Source organism: Sus scrofa, chromosome 9 (assembly GCF_000003025.6).
Source record: "Sus scrofa isolate TJ Tabasco breed Duroc chromosome 9, Sscrofa11.1, whole genome shotgun sequence".
NCBI lineage: Eukaryota > Metazoa > Chordata > Mammalia > Artiodactyla > Suidae > Sus > Sus scrofa.
In genome coordinates this window covers 60,707,914-60,724,330 of record NC_010451.4, presented here as the reverse complement: position 1 = coordinate 60,724,330, position 16,417 = coordinate 60,707,914, and the positions used below count along the sequence as shown (strand labels likewise).

Below are 16,417 nucleotides of genomic sequence, written 5' to 3'. Positions count from 1 at the left end.
TCAAAAGACACAGAGTGGCTGAGTGGATAAAAAGGCAAAAACCTTCAATATGCTGCCTACAAGAAACTCACCTTAGGACAAAAGATACATATAGATTGAAAGTGAAAGGGTGGGGAAAAATATTTCACGCCAATAGACATGACAGAAAAGCAGGAGTCGCAACGGTCATATCAGACAAAATAGACTTTAAAACAAAAGACATAAAGAAAGACAGAGAAGGACACTACTTAATGATTAAGGGATCCATCCAAGGAGAGGATGTTACTGTCGTCAACATATATGCCCCAAATATAGGAGCACCCAGATACATACATCAAATATTAACAGACATAAAGGGGGATATTGATGAGAATACAATCATAGTAGGAGACCTTAATACCCCCCTCACATCAATGGACAGATCCTCTAGACAGAAAACCAATAAAGCAACAGAGATCCTAAAGGAAACAATAGAAAAGTTAGACTTAATTGATACCCTCAGGACACTACGTCCAAAAAAAGCAGAATACACATTCTTCTCAAATGCTCATGGAATATTTTCAAGAATCGACCACATATTGGGACACAAAGCTAATCTCAATAAATTTAGGAGCATAGAAATTATCTCAAGTATCTTCTCTGACCACAATGCCATGAAATTAGAAATCAACCATGGGAAAAGCAAAGAGAAGAAACCTACTACATGGAGACTAAACAACATGCTACTAAGAAACCAATGGGTCAATGAGGAAATCAAGAAGGAAATTAAAAACTACCTTGAAACAAATGATAATGAAGACACAACCTCTCAAAATCTATGGGATGCTGCGAAAGCAGTGCTCAGAGGGAAATTTATAGCAATCCAGGCCTTTCTCAAAAAAGAAGAAAGATCCCAAATGGACAACTTAACCCTGCACCTAAATGAATTAGAAAAAGAAGAACAAAAAAGTCCTAAAGTCAGCAGAAGGAAGGAAATTATAAAGATCAAAGAAGAAATCAATAAAATAGAGATTCAAAAAACAATAGAGAAAATTAATAAAACCAAGAGCTGGTTCTTTGAAAAGGTGAACAAAATTGACAAACCCCTGGCCAGACTCACTAAAAAGAAGAGAGAAAGAACCCAAAAAACCAAAATTATAAATGAAAAAGGAGAAATCACAACGGATACAACAGAAATACAAAAAACCATAAGAGAATACTATGAACAACTATACGGCAACAAGTTTGACAATCTGGAAGAAATGGACAATTTTCTAGAATCTTACAGCCTGTCAAAACTGAATTAAGAAGAAACAGACCAACTGAACAGACTGATCACTAGAAATGAAATTGAAGAGGTCATAAAATCACTCCCTACAAATAAAAGTCCAGGACCAGATGGCTTCACAGGTGAATTTTATCAAACATATAAAGAGGAATTGGTGCCCATCCTCCTTAAACTCTTTCAAAAGGTTGAAGAAGGAATACTCCCAAAGACATTCTATGATGCCACCATCACCCTCATTCCAAAACCAGACAGAGATACCACCAAAAAAGAAAACTATCGCCCAATATCATTGATGAGTATAGATGCAAAAATTCTCAACAAAATCTTAGCCAACCAAATCCAACAACATATCAAAAAAATTATATACCATGACCAGTTAGGGTTCATCCCAGGTTCACAAGGATGGTTCAACATATGCAAATCAATCAGCATCATACACCACATTAACAAAAAAAAAGTCAAAAATCATATGATCTTCTCAATAGATGCAGAAAAAGCATTTGACAAAGTCCAACATCCATTCATGATCAAGACCCTCACCAAAGTGGGTATAGAGGGAACATTCCTGAATATAATCAAAGCCATTTATGATAAACCCACAGCAAATATAATACTCAATGGGGAAAAACTGAAAGCCTTCTCACTCAAATCTGGAACAAGACAGGGATGCCCACTCTCACCACTGCTCTTCAACATAGTTTTGGAAGTCCTAGCCACAGCAATTAGACAAACAAAAGAAATAAAAGGCATCCAAATAGGAAGAGAAGAGATAAAACTGTCACTGTATGCAGACGACATGATACTATACATAGAAAACCCTAAGGACTCAACCCCAAAACTACTTGAACTGATTAATAAATTCAGCAAAGTAGCAGGATATAAGATTAACATTCAGAAGTCAGTTGCATTTCTTTATACCAGCAATGAAATACTAGAAAAGGAATACAAAAATACGATACCTTTTAAAATTGTACCTCACAAAATCAAATACCTCGGAATACACCTGACCAAGGAGGTAAAGGACCTATATACCGAGAACTATAAAACTATAATCAAAGAAATCAAAGAAGATGTAAGAAATGGAAAGATATTCCATGTTCCTGGATTGGGAAAATCAATATTGTAAAAATGGCCATACTGCCCAAAGCAATCTACAGATTCAAAGCAATCCCTATCAAATTACCCAGGACATTTTTCACAGAACTAATACAAACAATCCAAACATTTATATGGAACAACAAAGACCCAGAATCGCCAAAGCAATCCTGAGAAACAAAATCCAAGCAGGAGGCATAACTCTCCCAGACTTCAAGAAATACTACAAAGCCACAGTCATGAAAACAGTGTGGTACTGGTATCAAAACAGATAGACGGACCAACGGAACAGAATAGAGAATCCGGAAATAAACCCTGACACCTATGGTCAATTAATCTTTGACAAGGGAGGCAAGAACATAAAATGGGAAAAAGAAAGTCTAGTCAGCAAGCATTGCTGGGAAACCTGGACAGCTGCATGCAAAGCAATGAAACTAGAACACACCCTCACACCATGGACAAAAATAAACTCCAAATGGCTGAAAGACTTAAATATACGACAGGACACCATCAAACTCCTAGAAGAAAACATAGGCAAAACACTCTCTGACATCAACATCATGAATATTTTCTCAGGTCAGTCTCTCAAAGCAATAGAAATTAGAGCAAAAATAAACCCATGGGACCTCATCAAACTGAAAAGCTTTTGCACAGCAAAGGAAACCAAAAAGAAAACAAAAAGACAACTTACAGAATGCAACCGACAAGGGCTTAATCTCTAGAATATATAAGCAACTTATACAACCCAACAGCAAAAAAGCCAATCAATCAATGGAAAAATGGGCAAAAGACCTGAATAGACATTTCTCCAAGGAAAATATACAGATGGTCAGCAAACACATGAGAAAATGCTCAACATCGCTGATTATAAGAGAAATGCAAATCAAAACTACCATGAGATACCACCTCACACCAGTCAGAATGGCCATCATTAATAAATCCACAAATAACAAGTGCTGGAGGGGCTGTGGAGAAAAGGGAACCCTCCTGCACTGTTGGTGGTAATGTAAACTGGTGCAGACACTATGGAGAACAGTTTGGAGATACCTTAGAAATCTATACACAGAACTTCCATATGACCCTGCAATCCCACTCTTGGGCATCTATCCGGACAAAACTCTACTTAAAAGAGACACATGCACCCTCATGTTCATTGCAGCGCTATTCACAATAGCCAGGACATGGAAACAACCCAAATGTCCATCGACAGAAGATTGGATTAGGAAGCTGTGGTATATACACACAATGGAATATTACTCAGCCATAAAAAAGAATGACATAATGCCATTTGCAACAACATGGATGGAACTAGAGACTCTCATCCTGAGTGAAATGAGCCAGAAAGACAAAGACAAATACCATATGATATCACTTATAACTGAAATCTAATATCCAGCACAAATGAACATTTCCACAGAAAAGAAAGTCATGGACTTGGAAAACAGACTTGTGGCTGCCTGATTGGAGAGGGAGGGAGTGGGAGGGATCGGGAGCTTTGGCTTAACAGATACACTTAGAGTAGATTTACAAGGAGATCCTGCTGAATAGCATTGAGAGCTTTGTCTAGATACTCATGTTGCAACAGAACAAAGGGTGGGGGAAAAATGTAATTGTAATGTATACATGTAAGGATAACCTGACCCCCTTGCTGTACAGTGGGAAAATAAAAAAATTATAAAAAAAAAAAAGTGGTTTACAAGTAAGGAACTAGTGACTTTAAATGGCAAGAAAAAGAATTATCAGATTCAGGATGATAACCATGTATATATGGGCTACTTATAATGAATTATTTTTAATTATAAGATAAAACAAAGATCACAATTAGCGATCTTTCTTGGTGACGAATACAAAGGCACTGTATAAATACCCAGCACCTCTCTTAATGTATGCAGAGTTACAGAGGGAAAGAGAGATGCAAACCATCCCCATGCCTGAGCCCCCTGCATCACCCACCCACCCACCTGCAGGATCTCAAACATCTCCTGCAGACATCTCTGGCAGCAGGGCTGAGCATGTGGATTGGAGGGACCCAGTGGAGCCAGGGGTTTGTGGTGGGTTCCTGGGGAGATTTGGAGCTTTTTGTCAAGTCATTGACCCTTGAACAATCTGGGGTGGGGTGCCAACACCCCCTGTTCTTCCCATGTAGTTGAAACCCGGGTCGTTCAAGGATCAACTGAATATCTAATTCCTTTTTCTTGTTTAGAAATAAGAATAATACTTGTCTGCACCTGCTTTACTAAGCGCTCCAAGCATCTTAAGGTAATGCTTTTAGTCTCCCTGGCCAAGGCAGCAGCCCCAGAATCGCATCAGAAATGGAAAGTAAACTTATATCATGTATAAAATCAGCCATGAAAGAAGAACTAGGCTGAGAGAAAGCCTTTGTCTTTCAGAACTTTGTTCATCTTATACAGCCTTTCTTTGTATCACCACAGGTTCAAAAGAAGAATCTGATAGAAAATATTATTCCAGTTATCATCTCCCTGAAGACCGTATTGGAGAAGAATAAGATCCCGGCTCTACGGGATCTCATGCACTACCTCAGGGTAAAGATGGCCTCACACATTGTAGTTGGTGTCCTAGGCTGGCATTTGACTAAGGAGAAGACAAATTGACCACAGGTTCCTTGGAAGCTTGTCCTGCCTTTCTGGGGCAGTGGAGTCTGTGTCCTTGCTGACAGTTAGGTTCCATTTTGAGATTTCTCAGGTGCAGCTTTGAACAGAGCCCTCGTCTTAGTTCACTGTGTGGGATAAAGTGGAAATGCACATCATTTAATTTGGGACGCTTATCTCCAGGGCTGTCTCTGGATTACTAGTCAGGAGATGCTGCCCAGAGAAGTGGCTTCAGGCATCCTGACCCCAGTCTACGCAGCACAGACATGAATGAGGCCTCATGCCTTGCTGCAGAATCTTTCAATCCGAAAGAAATGCAGCATTTTTTTCCTTTCTCTGTTTATACTCTCAGAAAGGGCTATGACAGAATTACATTGAATATGACTTTTCAACTAATTTTCTACCCTACAGAAGTGAAGGTGGGAAAGATAGTCTGGCTGTGGAGAAAGTGGGAACTTCCAGTCACATTTTTATTGCCCCGGTAACCATCAGAAAGGAATAAAAAGAGTTTAGATCCTAGGGAGACTCCTATGACCTAAAGGAAAGTAAGACCCCATTTCTGAACACATCCCAAGCATGGTGGTCACACGCCTTCATGTGGACCCCTGTCAGAGCAGTTCTTGCGGTTCTCTCCTCTACCTGGGAGCCCCCATGGGGGAAGTTGGAGGATTGGGTGGGTCTCTTCCCCTGGTGCTTGGGGCCATGGTAGATCTTTTCTCCTGTGAGAAAACACATCAGGGAAAATGGTTTCTTCCTGATGGCAAAGAGCCTGGGTCCTAGCATCCGTCTTTTAAGACCTGAAAGCATTCCCACTCTGATATGACAACAGGCCTTCTGTGGGCTCTTGAAGAGGATGCACATATGGCTCCAGGCTGTAGCCGCATCCTCTGAGAGAGCAGGTGTGGACTGCTAGCCTCTGTCAGGCCACACAGCTCCCTGTGGCTGGCTCCGCTGGGACACCATGTAATGCTCCCCAACCTGATCTCTGACTGGGATTCCTGAGGGGCTGCCTTCTCAGCACCATAAGACCTTTTGAATGAGTGGAGACCCAGAGCCAAACCAGACCACCCAGATAGATTCATCCCTGCCCCCATCCAGCTATTGAAGCAGTTCGTGCCATTCCTGGAGCGCTTTAGGCTAGGATTTGTGGGATCCCACGTCCTTCCTCCCACTGGGCTCTTGGGAAACGGCCTGTGAACTGGCAGATAGACAGGAAACTTCCAGAAGATCAGAACTGTTAGCTCACTCCCCATATCAGGGCCCCTGCCCATGTGGTCAGTACAAATGCAGTTGGTATTTCTGGGGAAAATATTGTTACGTTAACTGGTTGGTTGACGTAGTGGAAATCATCTGTGCGCAGCAAAATGCCTTAGCGTTCGTGTTATTTATCACGTTGTTGGAGAGCTCATCTGTTTGTTCAAGAGAACACTAAAGGATGCTCTGCATCTCCTTTAGGAAGTGATGCAGGATTACCGAGCAGAGATAGAGGAGTTTTTCGCCTCTGATACCCAGCTGGCCTCGGAGCTAGAATACGACATGAAGCAGTACCAGGAACAGGAACAGATGGAGCAGGAACTGGTGAGGCAGGTGGCGCGGACAGGGCAGGTGCTGGTCACACAGGGCCGGGGAGGGTGGAGGTGGGCGCTGGCCATACAGCAGGGCAGGCGGCCTCTCTCCAAGCTGCTCTCAGCTGCCTGCCTCCAGCATTTCCCAGAATCTATGTCTGAGGCCCTCAGGCAGCCATGTGTTCCCATGTTCTGTGTGTCACTCACGGAGAGCCTTCCCTTCATCACTGCTGCCTCTCTGGAAAATCACTGTGTCCCAGTGAGGGAGAGGTGCAAGTTCACAGCAAGGACCCAATGGGGTACTTGTTCTTTGATGGCAAGAAAACCAGTCTCCCCCGCAGTCCCTCCGTGGGCTGAGCTGCTCCCCCAGAAACAGGACAGACCGGCTGCAATGATGGCCCCACACCCCCAGCTCCCTAGCTCCACGGGAGGCTGACACAAGCTGTCCCAGCTCTGACATGGTTTTGAGATGGAGTCCTCTGGACCTGCTCAGAGGGTGTGAAGATTCCTTTTTTTCCCCAACTTGGAAAAGGAAGATAAAGTGGTCTTTATTTCTCATCTGCAACAGATTTCAAGTTCAGAAAAAATACCAGCTCCCACCAGCCTAGAAAGCACCATGGCTAATGTGGCTAGCCAGCCGTCCACATCCAGGCCCCGCACTGCCCATGCACCTGCACCTCTTTCCCTGGACACCAGGCCACTGAAGAGGCTGATGCCCAAAGCCAGGTATGCAGCGGTGGGTCTTCACATCCCCAGAGGCACCTCCTAAGCGTTGTCCACGTGTTGGCATGGATCAGGCTGAAGGGAGATAAGAGCATGTCTCACCTTCATCTGTCACTGGTGTCTGCAGCCACAGGTCCATGTCACCAAGCACCATCGCCATCCTAAATTCCGTCAAGAAGGCCGTGGAATCGAATAGCCAGCACCGCAGCCGCAGCTTGGGGCTGCCACCCTTCACTGTGTGTCCCAAGAGCCTGGGCGAGCCCAGCGAGGGTGGTGAGTCCATAAGGGGTGGCTCGCGTAGTTCCAGGGCCCTCTTCTCATTCCCCAACAAAGGGTTTCTGTTTTATTGTCTTTAAACAAGAGACCTTGGCGACTTGGGGTCATAGGGAATAAAATGATCCTATTTATGATGGAAGATTTAGAAACTGGGGTGGTATGGAAACCTGTTGCAGTGGTGAGGGATGTGTGTGTGTGTAGTTTCATTCATACAGTTGTGGTCATGATTGTCTAGCTTTGTAATCTTCCCTGCGCATAATTTCACGCTTGCAGTGACACAGGGAAGGCTTTTCATCTGCTTTCCCCAGTGCCTTTGCAGCCAATCACATGTTGATCACCAGCCCATTCTGGGAGGTATAGGTGTTTTTCAGTTTTTTGAAACAAATCATAACATCCCTGAACATATCGTCTGTGTATGTGTGATCTTTATGATTAATTCTCATGAATATTTTTTTGAACGTTTGATGGCATCAAACTGTCCTCTCCAGTTCCCTTCACGGGACACTCTGGCCAAGACTCATGAGAGCCCATTTCCTACTTAGAAACACTGGTTTCATGATATTCTGTTTTCTTGGCTGAGTAGACCAGAAATGTTAATTTCCATTTGTTTGAATCAAGAAAGACCATTGTTTCTTATGTTTATCATTTAGTTGTATCTTTCTTGAGTTACCTAATGAGGAGAACACTTTATTGGGGACCTTAAGTTTATTGTGCATCTTACAAGATTTTTTTTTCCCCTCATTGAGATGTTTTGTCTTTGGTGCTGTCTGAGGTTTTGGAGTTAACTCTCTCGTTTCATCCTAGCATCCTCGCAGGACTTGGAGAGGGAGTCCAGTGGAGCTATTGACCTACTAACTAAACGGGGGATCAGCACTCCTGAGCGTAAGTAGTTGGTGGGGACTAGCCGGTCTCCCAACTCTACTGAGTATGTAGGGGTCACAGCAAAGCTCCTTCTGTTAATGAGAACACTTCCACAGGGTGGGGCAGGGGTTGCAGGGTGTCAGGTCAGACTGAATGCTCCTGAGTGGTCAGCTGACTGCTGGCCTCTTCAGGTGCTTTTATACCTGGTGACTTGGTTAAATTCCCATAATCCTGTGTGCCAGGTTTAGACCTGGGTAAGGTCTCCAGCCGACACCTCAGGTTGTTCAGTTGACCCCATTCCCACCTCATGGGGCTGTTATTGCAGGCCTGCTGAATGGGTTCAGGGGTCCACTGCCCCCCCCCTGCAGAGAGCCTGTGTCTTCTCTCTCATTTCAGGAGGTTTTTCTAATGTCCTGTTCTTTCCTTCTATTTTTTCTAAAAACATCTTAAAACTTATTTTGAGACAGTTATTCCAATATGGAGAAGTTCTGACTGTCGAGTGTCTATAGTGTGTGCAGCCCTGCCTAGCATGTCCTGTGGGCCTCAGCCTGTCTCCCTCCACCTGCCTCCTGGCTCTGCACCCCACAACCAGCTGTCCTCCCAAGGGTGCAGTGGCCCTGCTCTCCACACGTCCTCATGCTGGAGCCCCTCCCCCGGCCATCATCCCTTCATGCTCAGACTAGATGAGGTGTCCCTGGCGCCACACTGCCCAGTCCTTCACTGCCCATCCTGCTTAGTCTGTAACAGTCTGCTCTTCACCTTATCAGGGGCCTGGGCTTCAGTGGCTGTGCCTGTGATGGTGAGTTAGGGGGTCAGGTGGGTGGCAGACCTGGGGTTCCTGATGCAGCCCCAAGGCCCCCACAGTACTGTTCACAGGTGTTAACAGGAGGAGCAGGTGAGCTGTTCCCCAAGATGCAGTCATGCTCTGTCAGCCCACCTATTGGGTACCTGCCATGTTCTCGCTCCTTACTGGTGGTTCTATTACCTGTGAGCTCTTAGAATACACAGATGATTTCATCCGAGTTGTCCTTTTAAAGGAGACCAACGGACGAACAGGACTTCTACCCCTACACACACACGATTTGTGTCCTGAATTATGAGTTTTTGTCATCAAGAGCAGAGGTAGTTTTGGGTTCCTGTATGTTGAACAGGGTGATGTCATATACATGAAACATCCCTGTCTTTGAAACAGGAGTGTGGGGTGTGCTCTGTGCCTGGGGCCCCTGTGCTCCTGTTCTGGCAGTTAGGTGCCAGGTGCTGCAGGAACGGAGAGGGGGCTTCTCCTGTTTTCTTGTTGTGCCTGAGTCCCTGACCCATCCTGGCAGCATGTGCAGCCTGCTGCTGCTACCACTCAGATCTGCACTGGAACAATGGGAGTCCCCAGGTCAACATACTTCTCGAGGCTCTTGAATATAAAATTCCTAGGGATCACCCCTCATTCTGACCATGAAGAAATGCCTGAAGGTCTCCTATCTCCTGATAATTCTTGGAGAAAGGAGGGCTACTACCTAAAGAATGCCCATCCTGTCCTCTCAGGTTTATAAACAGATTCTGTGGACCTCTCAGCTGCACTCGGCTTGAATGCAGTGGTTCTGCCCAGTGGACATGAGGACTTTTCAGAGCTAGATTTTAACTGGAAAATCAGGGTGTAGGTAGCATCTCTCTGAGGCTGTAAGGGGGCAGCAAAGGCGCTGCTACCTTGATTCTAAGCCTCAGCAGGCACGGGGCCTGAGAGCTGTGCCAGGCTGTGTTGGGAGGGGGCTCTGACCTACCAGAGAGGAGTGGGGAACCCTGGGATGAATGGCAGCAGTGGAGACACGCCCTCTGCCACTGCCTATTAAGGGAGCACAAGCAGCTCTCAGGCCCGTGGCAGCACAGAAGCACCTATAGATCCCAGTGGACCCTGGCACAGCCAGGAGTTTCTCCTCAGATCCTGCCCTCAGTGTTGGGGGACATATAGAGCCTGTGCTGTCTTGGCAGGTGTGGTGACAGCTGCTTGTGCAGGAGCACCAGCAGCCCACTATCAGGTACAGCCCAGGTGGAGGGGTGACAGGCTCTCTGAGCACAGAAGCACAAGCAGATCTTGACACACACTTGCCTTAGGTGATGGGGGGACCCCAGCTAGTAAATGACAGTCATGGCTCAGTTTCTCCAGCATTTATCTCATACCAAGTACTGTGTGAAGGGCATAGTATGAATGATCTCATTTAAACCTGGCAGCTCCCCAAGGGAGGTACGTGTGTTTCCCCTTGAGAGGTGAAGAAACTTCGAGATTTTCAGAGTAGCTCACACAACTAGTAGCAGCAGAGCTTGAGTCTGAGCTGAGCATCCAGGTGGGAAGGGGATGTGGCCTGTGAGGGGAGAATGGGGAGAGCGCGGGAGGGAAAGGGGGGCTCAAGAGGGAGGCATGAGCTGCAGGTGAGGCCTCAGGCACTACAAGTGACAGGTGAGAAGCCGAAGGCTGTGAGCGCCAGTGCTGGGGGGTGGGATGGGGGTGTCAGCAGGGGGACTTAGGCCTGTCTGGCAGACCCACAGCAGAACCCCACACCTGACCTTGCTCAGCCTTTCTTCCTGGAAGGCCTCTGTTAACCTTGTCATCTCCCCTCTATCCAGGGACCATCCAGAATGTCACATTTGGAACAGGGCTCAGCTGTGTAGGCTCACCCCAGACACCCTTTCCAGTCAAAGGCAAGTCCCTTCCCAACAGACCCACAAGCCGTGTTTGTGAGCTGGGAAGCCTGGGTGCATGTGAGACTCTGTCAGAGGACATGGAAGCTCAGGGTCAGCGGGACGTCCTGTGTTTGTCACTGCCCGATATGACGTAAGTTCACCCAAGCCCCTGCCTAGATGTGTTCTTGTTAACCATCCTACCCCAGGGTGACCGCTTCCACTCCCCCCAGGCCCCCACAGCCTGCGCAGTGGAACGTGACGTCTCCCGCCAGAGGCAGGGACAGTGCAGCCCCCAGGAGGTCACGCCGCAAGGCCCCACTGAAAACGGCCAACTGACCACCACGTCCCTCACCCAGGATGCGTCCACTATGAGCACCAGAGCTCACATGTGTTCTCAGCTGCCAGCTGTTCACCTGTATAGCTCGCCAACCTTTTCAATTGTATGAAATATCTGGTTAAAAATTGTAAAATACTAGAGAAATGCCTTATCCATTTAATAGTATAACTACTCCATTGAAAGAAGTCCACAAGCTCTACATGGCTCACAGGGCCCTGCTGTGACGCGGGTTCAACCCCTGGCCTGAGAGCTTACACGTGCTACAGTTGCAGCAAAAAAAAAAAAAAAAAAAAAAAATTGGGTCCATTGGTATAAACTAGATCCTACTCCTTAGGGAACAAAACTTAATACTGTAGCTCTTTCATATAATCAAGCTTCTCTTATCTGGTTTCAGTTTCCTGTGTACATAGTTGCCCATATCTGATGTCAAAATCTTGATTGTAATATTTTTTGTATTCATATTTATAAATCAGTAGTCATTTAAGTGACATGAAGTCCTTAAGAATAAAGCCAAATCTTCTATCTGTCTTTAAGGTTCAGTTCCTCTGGCCCTTGCCTTTGCCTGCCTCCTCCCAGCAGACATTGTCTCTGCACAGAATATATAATAGTTCCTGCTTAAAAAAGAACCGTTCTTACCAGAGCAGTGGCAGTGCTGACTTTTGTCTGGTCAGTTCCCTTGGAGGAGCGGCCCTAGGTTCCTCTGTCAGTACCATCAGGTAACCTTAAAACACTTGTTTTTGTCCAGAAATGGCCAGAAAGAATGCCAGTTGGTTCATGGGGGTTTTCTGGCCACGCACGTGGCACGCAGAAGTTTGCAGGCCAGGGATCGAACCTGCACCAGAGCAGCGACCTAAGCTTCTGCAGCGACAAAGCCAGATCCTTAACTGCTGGGCTACCAGGGACTTCAAGATGGTTCATGTTTTAATCCCAGTTCTACAGAGGCAAGAGCACAGGGTTGCTGTCTGCGTGTCCTCTGTACATGATGCGATGGATGCGAGGGTGGAAAGTCAGGTGACCCCTGGCTGCCCGTGTGTGAGCTGATACATGTGCATGAAAGTCCCAGGGCTGCCCCTCAGCGAACACCCTCACCTCCGTGCAGCTCTTCAAACCTGGGGCTGTGCCTGACATGACACGAGACAGACAGAAATCAAAAGGCCAAGGTGATTTTTTTTTTTTTAGAAGCTTTTATGAATGAGGTTTAACAAATCCCAACTTACAGGTGTGTTAGTAGCACAAGTCTGTGGCACTGTGTCTGACCGCAGCCACACAAAGAGTGCAGCAGCTCATGTGGCCTCTGGTCTCCAGTGACATTTACATCCTAAGATCACACGATGCTCCTTTTCTGTCTGCGTTTTTACAGTGACAGGCAGAGACCTCCAAGACCCCATGTTGGCTTCTCTCTACTGTCAGAGCCAGGTCACGTGGCACCAGGGTGGACGTTTTAGGGTACAAGAAGGGAGGTCAGACCACCCCATCGCTATGACAATCAATATGGCAGCTAGAGTCGTCCCCACGAACAGAAGGGCACTACCCCCTCCACCAAGGGGAGCTGAGGATGAAGGGACAGTCTCATGTCTACGCTTTCAAGACAAATACAGAAGAAGGTGGGCACCCCGGCATTATGGAGGGCTGCCTGCTTCTGCAGAATACTCCATGGTAAAGTTCACACAACTCAAAGGTCAACGTAAGTCTCAAGTATTCAATTTAAAAAACTCAAAAGTATAAAAATTAAGACACTGAAAGTTTAGTCCCAAGATGACTGTTCTACATAAAAACCATCCTGTGACACAGTGAAGGCAGAGGCATCTTGAGCAGCTCTTTGCTCCCAAGGGCTTCATGTGGGGAGTTAATGCTGCAGCCTGTCTGAGGCTAAGAATGTTTACTCTCAAGGAACAAAGGCCTCTGGACAGAGGAGAACCTTTGTCACACTGTGGAAACGGCCTCTGACTTGGGCACACTCTGCCCACCCTTGGGCTATTGCCAGCTGCCCTTCTTGCCGTTCTTCACCACAGAACATCTCGTGAGACAGGACCTATGCTGCCTCCGTGGCAAAGAGGGCAGCGGGGTTCATGGTCTTTAAAAACATAAAGGTAGGTGACAGGTTGACTTCAGAACTGCCTTTGGCCCTGCACACTCTCCTGAACGGCACAGGTAAGTACATTGATGTAAAAGCCAGACAGTGGGGCTGCTCTGTTTCATGACCATCTAGCTGCAGCCACAAGGCTCTGTCCCAGGGAAGCTGGGCTGGGGTGCACATGGAGGACACCCCCTTCCAGCCCCTGCACACTCAGGGCTGATCACCATTGGGCGTCAGTGACAGATGGATGGGCTGGGAGGGCCTGGGGAATCGGGAGCCAGCACTACTCAGAGCAGGACAAGCGGCCTGAGCCTGGGCACCAGCTGACACCGTCTGGACACACGTGTCTGAGGGTTTAGGCAGAGGTAGTCTGAGCAACCTAAGGGAGTGGCAGCTCCAAGCTAACCTCGAGCTCCTCCTCTCTTCTGGAGAGAGGCAAACAGACCTCGGCATACTCAATCGGAATCTTTGTAAAGGTTTCTCCTAAGCAACCATGGTCTGCTGTGTGGAAGACATGAGTTCTCTTGTGTCAAAATGCCAAACCTTGTGGGCAAAGAAGTGCTCCAATAGGCCCCCTTGAGGAGGTTCTTGGATTCAAATACTCTTAATCAGGGTGTTTCCAACTGAACAGGAGCATCATGGGCTCCTGCCTTAAGTGGAACTTTAAAAAAAAAAATAGGTTATTTCACATCGTATGACAACTAGTATTTACAGTTTAAATAGAAATTTTTCTTTTCAATAACCAAAATACATCTTTAGCAAAAATTTAGAATGTAAATTTTATAAAATAAACACCCATAGAAAAGCAGAACATTATATCAGTACCATTTCAGACTTAGCCTAAGATGAAGGTTTTCCTTCAATACTGGGACCCTCCTTGGGTGAGCAGGGTCCTGCAGCTAAGAAGTGATTTACCTTCCTGATGTGGGCTGCTGTTACAAAATGCTGACCCAAGAAGATTTCCCCGAGATGGACACCTTGACAGTGATGGCAAAGCCTTAGGAGGAAGCGGCCTAGGGGTCATGGTGAAGCCAAGTCATTGCAACTGAGGTTCAAGCTCTGACCTCCTCTGCAAGCCCTCAGCTACTGATGCTGGTGGTGCCCCAGCCATGGGGCTCACCGCCAACCACAGCCAGAGGCAAATCACCAGCTCCTCAGGGCCCATGGTGCCCGCCCGAAGGCACCCAGATGCCAGTGGGGTTGGCCTCAGGAACCTGGTCTGTTCTTCGACTCGTGGTGACTGTGCCCATCCCAAGGAAAACTCTTTTTATTCATGTGGCTTGTTAAAAAGTACGAAAGGAGTAGCAGTCAACTTTGGCCAAAACAGCTTTTGTGCACATGTCCAGCGCCCCCTCATGGGGGCTGCTCCTGGCAGGGTCCCCAGGGAGATGTCCGCATGTGTGCCTGGCCCCGCCGCTGTCTAGATCACGAAGGAGGATTTGTGTCTGAAGTCGCCCTGCAAGGCCAAGGCCAGGTTAGAGGGGAGCCCACAAGCACACAGGGCCTAGCAGGCTGTGGCAATGGAGCCAATTCCACTTCCCCAGGGCACGCTTGTGGCAGCAGCTCAGACAGAGTCATGGCTCTTAGAAGGGAGTGCCTGCCAAGGCCCAAGGACTCAATGCCCACATGCCCATCCCGGAGGGAAGGGCTGGGGAGCTCGTGCTCCAGACAGAGCTCAGAAACCTTTTCCAATGGAGCCACTTGCTTCTCTGGGGGAATGTCATCTTCCCTTCAGGGGACACGGTGGTTTCTAGGTATCCTTGGTGAGGTCTGACCTGACCCTGCTCCTTACCTCCTCATCCGTCCTAATATAGTTCACTCCATCCGGCTTCCCTGGGTTCTTGTAGCTGAACAGGAGAGAGAGAATGAGTGAGTACCCATGGAGCACAGAAATGCCAGCTGGAACTGTGCTGCTTTCACCAGGATGGGCTCACCTTTCACCGTTCTGCTTATTGTTGATGAAGTACCCACGTCTGTACGCACAGCAGATGCCCGCTGTGATCAGGGCCAGCACGGTCAGGACAACCAGGACCCCCCCAATGATCCCGCTGATGTTCAGATCATCTGGAGAAGGGGGAGGGTGAGAAAACACTGACCCACTGGCCTCTCTCGCCTTCCTCTCCCGTGACCCAAGCTCCTCTGCCTATGGGCTGCTGTAGCCACTCGCTGCACCAAAGCTGCTAAGCCGCAGGACATGGCCTGCAGGGCGTGCCAATCTTCTGAACACGTCCTGGAACATCATTACTGGAGGAAATGGTTACACCACAAAGACAGAACCAGGAGACAGAGTCCTAAGGAAGAAAAAACTTCCTACATTTCTAAGGGCTTCCCTTTGCTGTGAACTGTGTGATGTCAAGCGGTACTTCAAAGCACAAATATAAGGAATATGAGGTGGGAACACAGTTTCACAGCCACCAGCTGTCCCTCAGGTGACCCTGGCTCTGGGCTCACCCTTCACACAAATAAAGATGCAGTAGAAACTACGCAGGAGGTATGTCAACAAAAGCCATCTAACTCAGAAGCTTTGGAGTACGCCCTGTCTGGTACCATGTTCTCCAGTGTCAGTGCATTTGTATTTAGAGATTCACTTGAAATTTTGATCATGACGTTGGTTCTCAAGCTCACCCTGAGAGAGTCAGGAGGTCTGGGGCAAAGCCGATGGTGGACCCTGGGATCTGCCCCCGTCCTGCCCTCAGCCTCCCCTTTAGAACCAACAGCCTAGAGGAAGAATCACCAGGACAGGGTAAGATTATTGGCACCAAGGCCTGCCTGGGTTTCAGCTGCGAAATGGCTAAACTGGATACATTTCTGGAGGCCTCACACAACTTTTAGTTTGAATAATGCTATCAATTACCAAAAGAAATGGAGTTGATGAAACTTAAGTAGTTACATGATTAACCATGTTCCCTCTGGAAGGTCTGTTCTGAGGCGAGGACCCACTTGTCCATCCTCCAGCTC

At 47.2% G+C, this 16,417-nt stretch overlaps 2 protein-coding genes across 5 annotated transcripts in view; one reads left to right on the top strand and one right to left on the bottom strand.

The window, feature by feature from the left end:
• Window positions 1–11,915, top strand: part of NCAPD3 (non-SMC condensin II complex subunit D3) — a 73,492-nt gene extending 61,577 nt beyond the window's left edge. For 2 of the 3 annotated variants that reach the window (XM_021063170.1, XM_021063172.1), the window contains 7 exons: window positions 4,774–4,884; window positions 6,406–6,528; window positions 7,084–7,241; window positions 7,366–7,511; window positions 8,319–8,396; window positions 10,989–11,196; window positions 11,276–11,910. In XM_021063170.1, coding sequence (XP_020918829.1) covers window positions 4,774–4,884; window positions 6,406–6,528; window positions 7,084–7,241; window positions 7,366–7,511; window positions 8,319–8,396; window positions 10,989–11,196; window positions 11,276–11,381 — 930 coding nt within the window. In that variant the 3' untranslated portion in view covers window positions 11,382–11,910. Of the gene's footprint in view, window positions 1–4,773; window positions 4,885–6,405; window positions 6,529–7,083; window positions 7,242–7,365; window positions 7,512–8,318; window positions 8,397–10,988; window positions 11,197–11,275 lie in introns of all 3 variants that reach the window. The other variant, XM_021063171.1, reaches the window with a different exon arrangement.
• The window catches only part of JAM3 (junctional adhesion molecule 3), a 109,735-nt gene that overhangs the window by 14,649 nt on the left and 78,669 nt on the right, over window positions 1–16,417 (bottom strand). Inside the window, exons 7-9 of one of the 2 annotated variants that reach the window (XM_003130087.4) lie at window positions 15,394–15,523; window positions 15,252–15,306; window positions 12,547–14,915 (exon numbers count right to left, since the gene is read on the bottom strand). In XM_003130087.4, the coding sequence (XP_003130135.2) occupies window positions 14,880–14,915; window positions 15,252–15,306; window positions 15,394–15,523 (221 nt within the window). In that variant the 3' untranslated portion in view covers window positions 12,547–14,879. Of the gene's footprint in view, window positions 1–12,546; window positions 14,916–15,251; window positions 15,307–15,393; window positions 15,524–16,417 lie in introns of those variants that run through there. The other variant, XM_021063173.1, reaches the window with a different exon arrangement.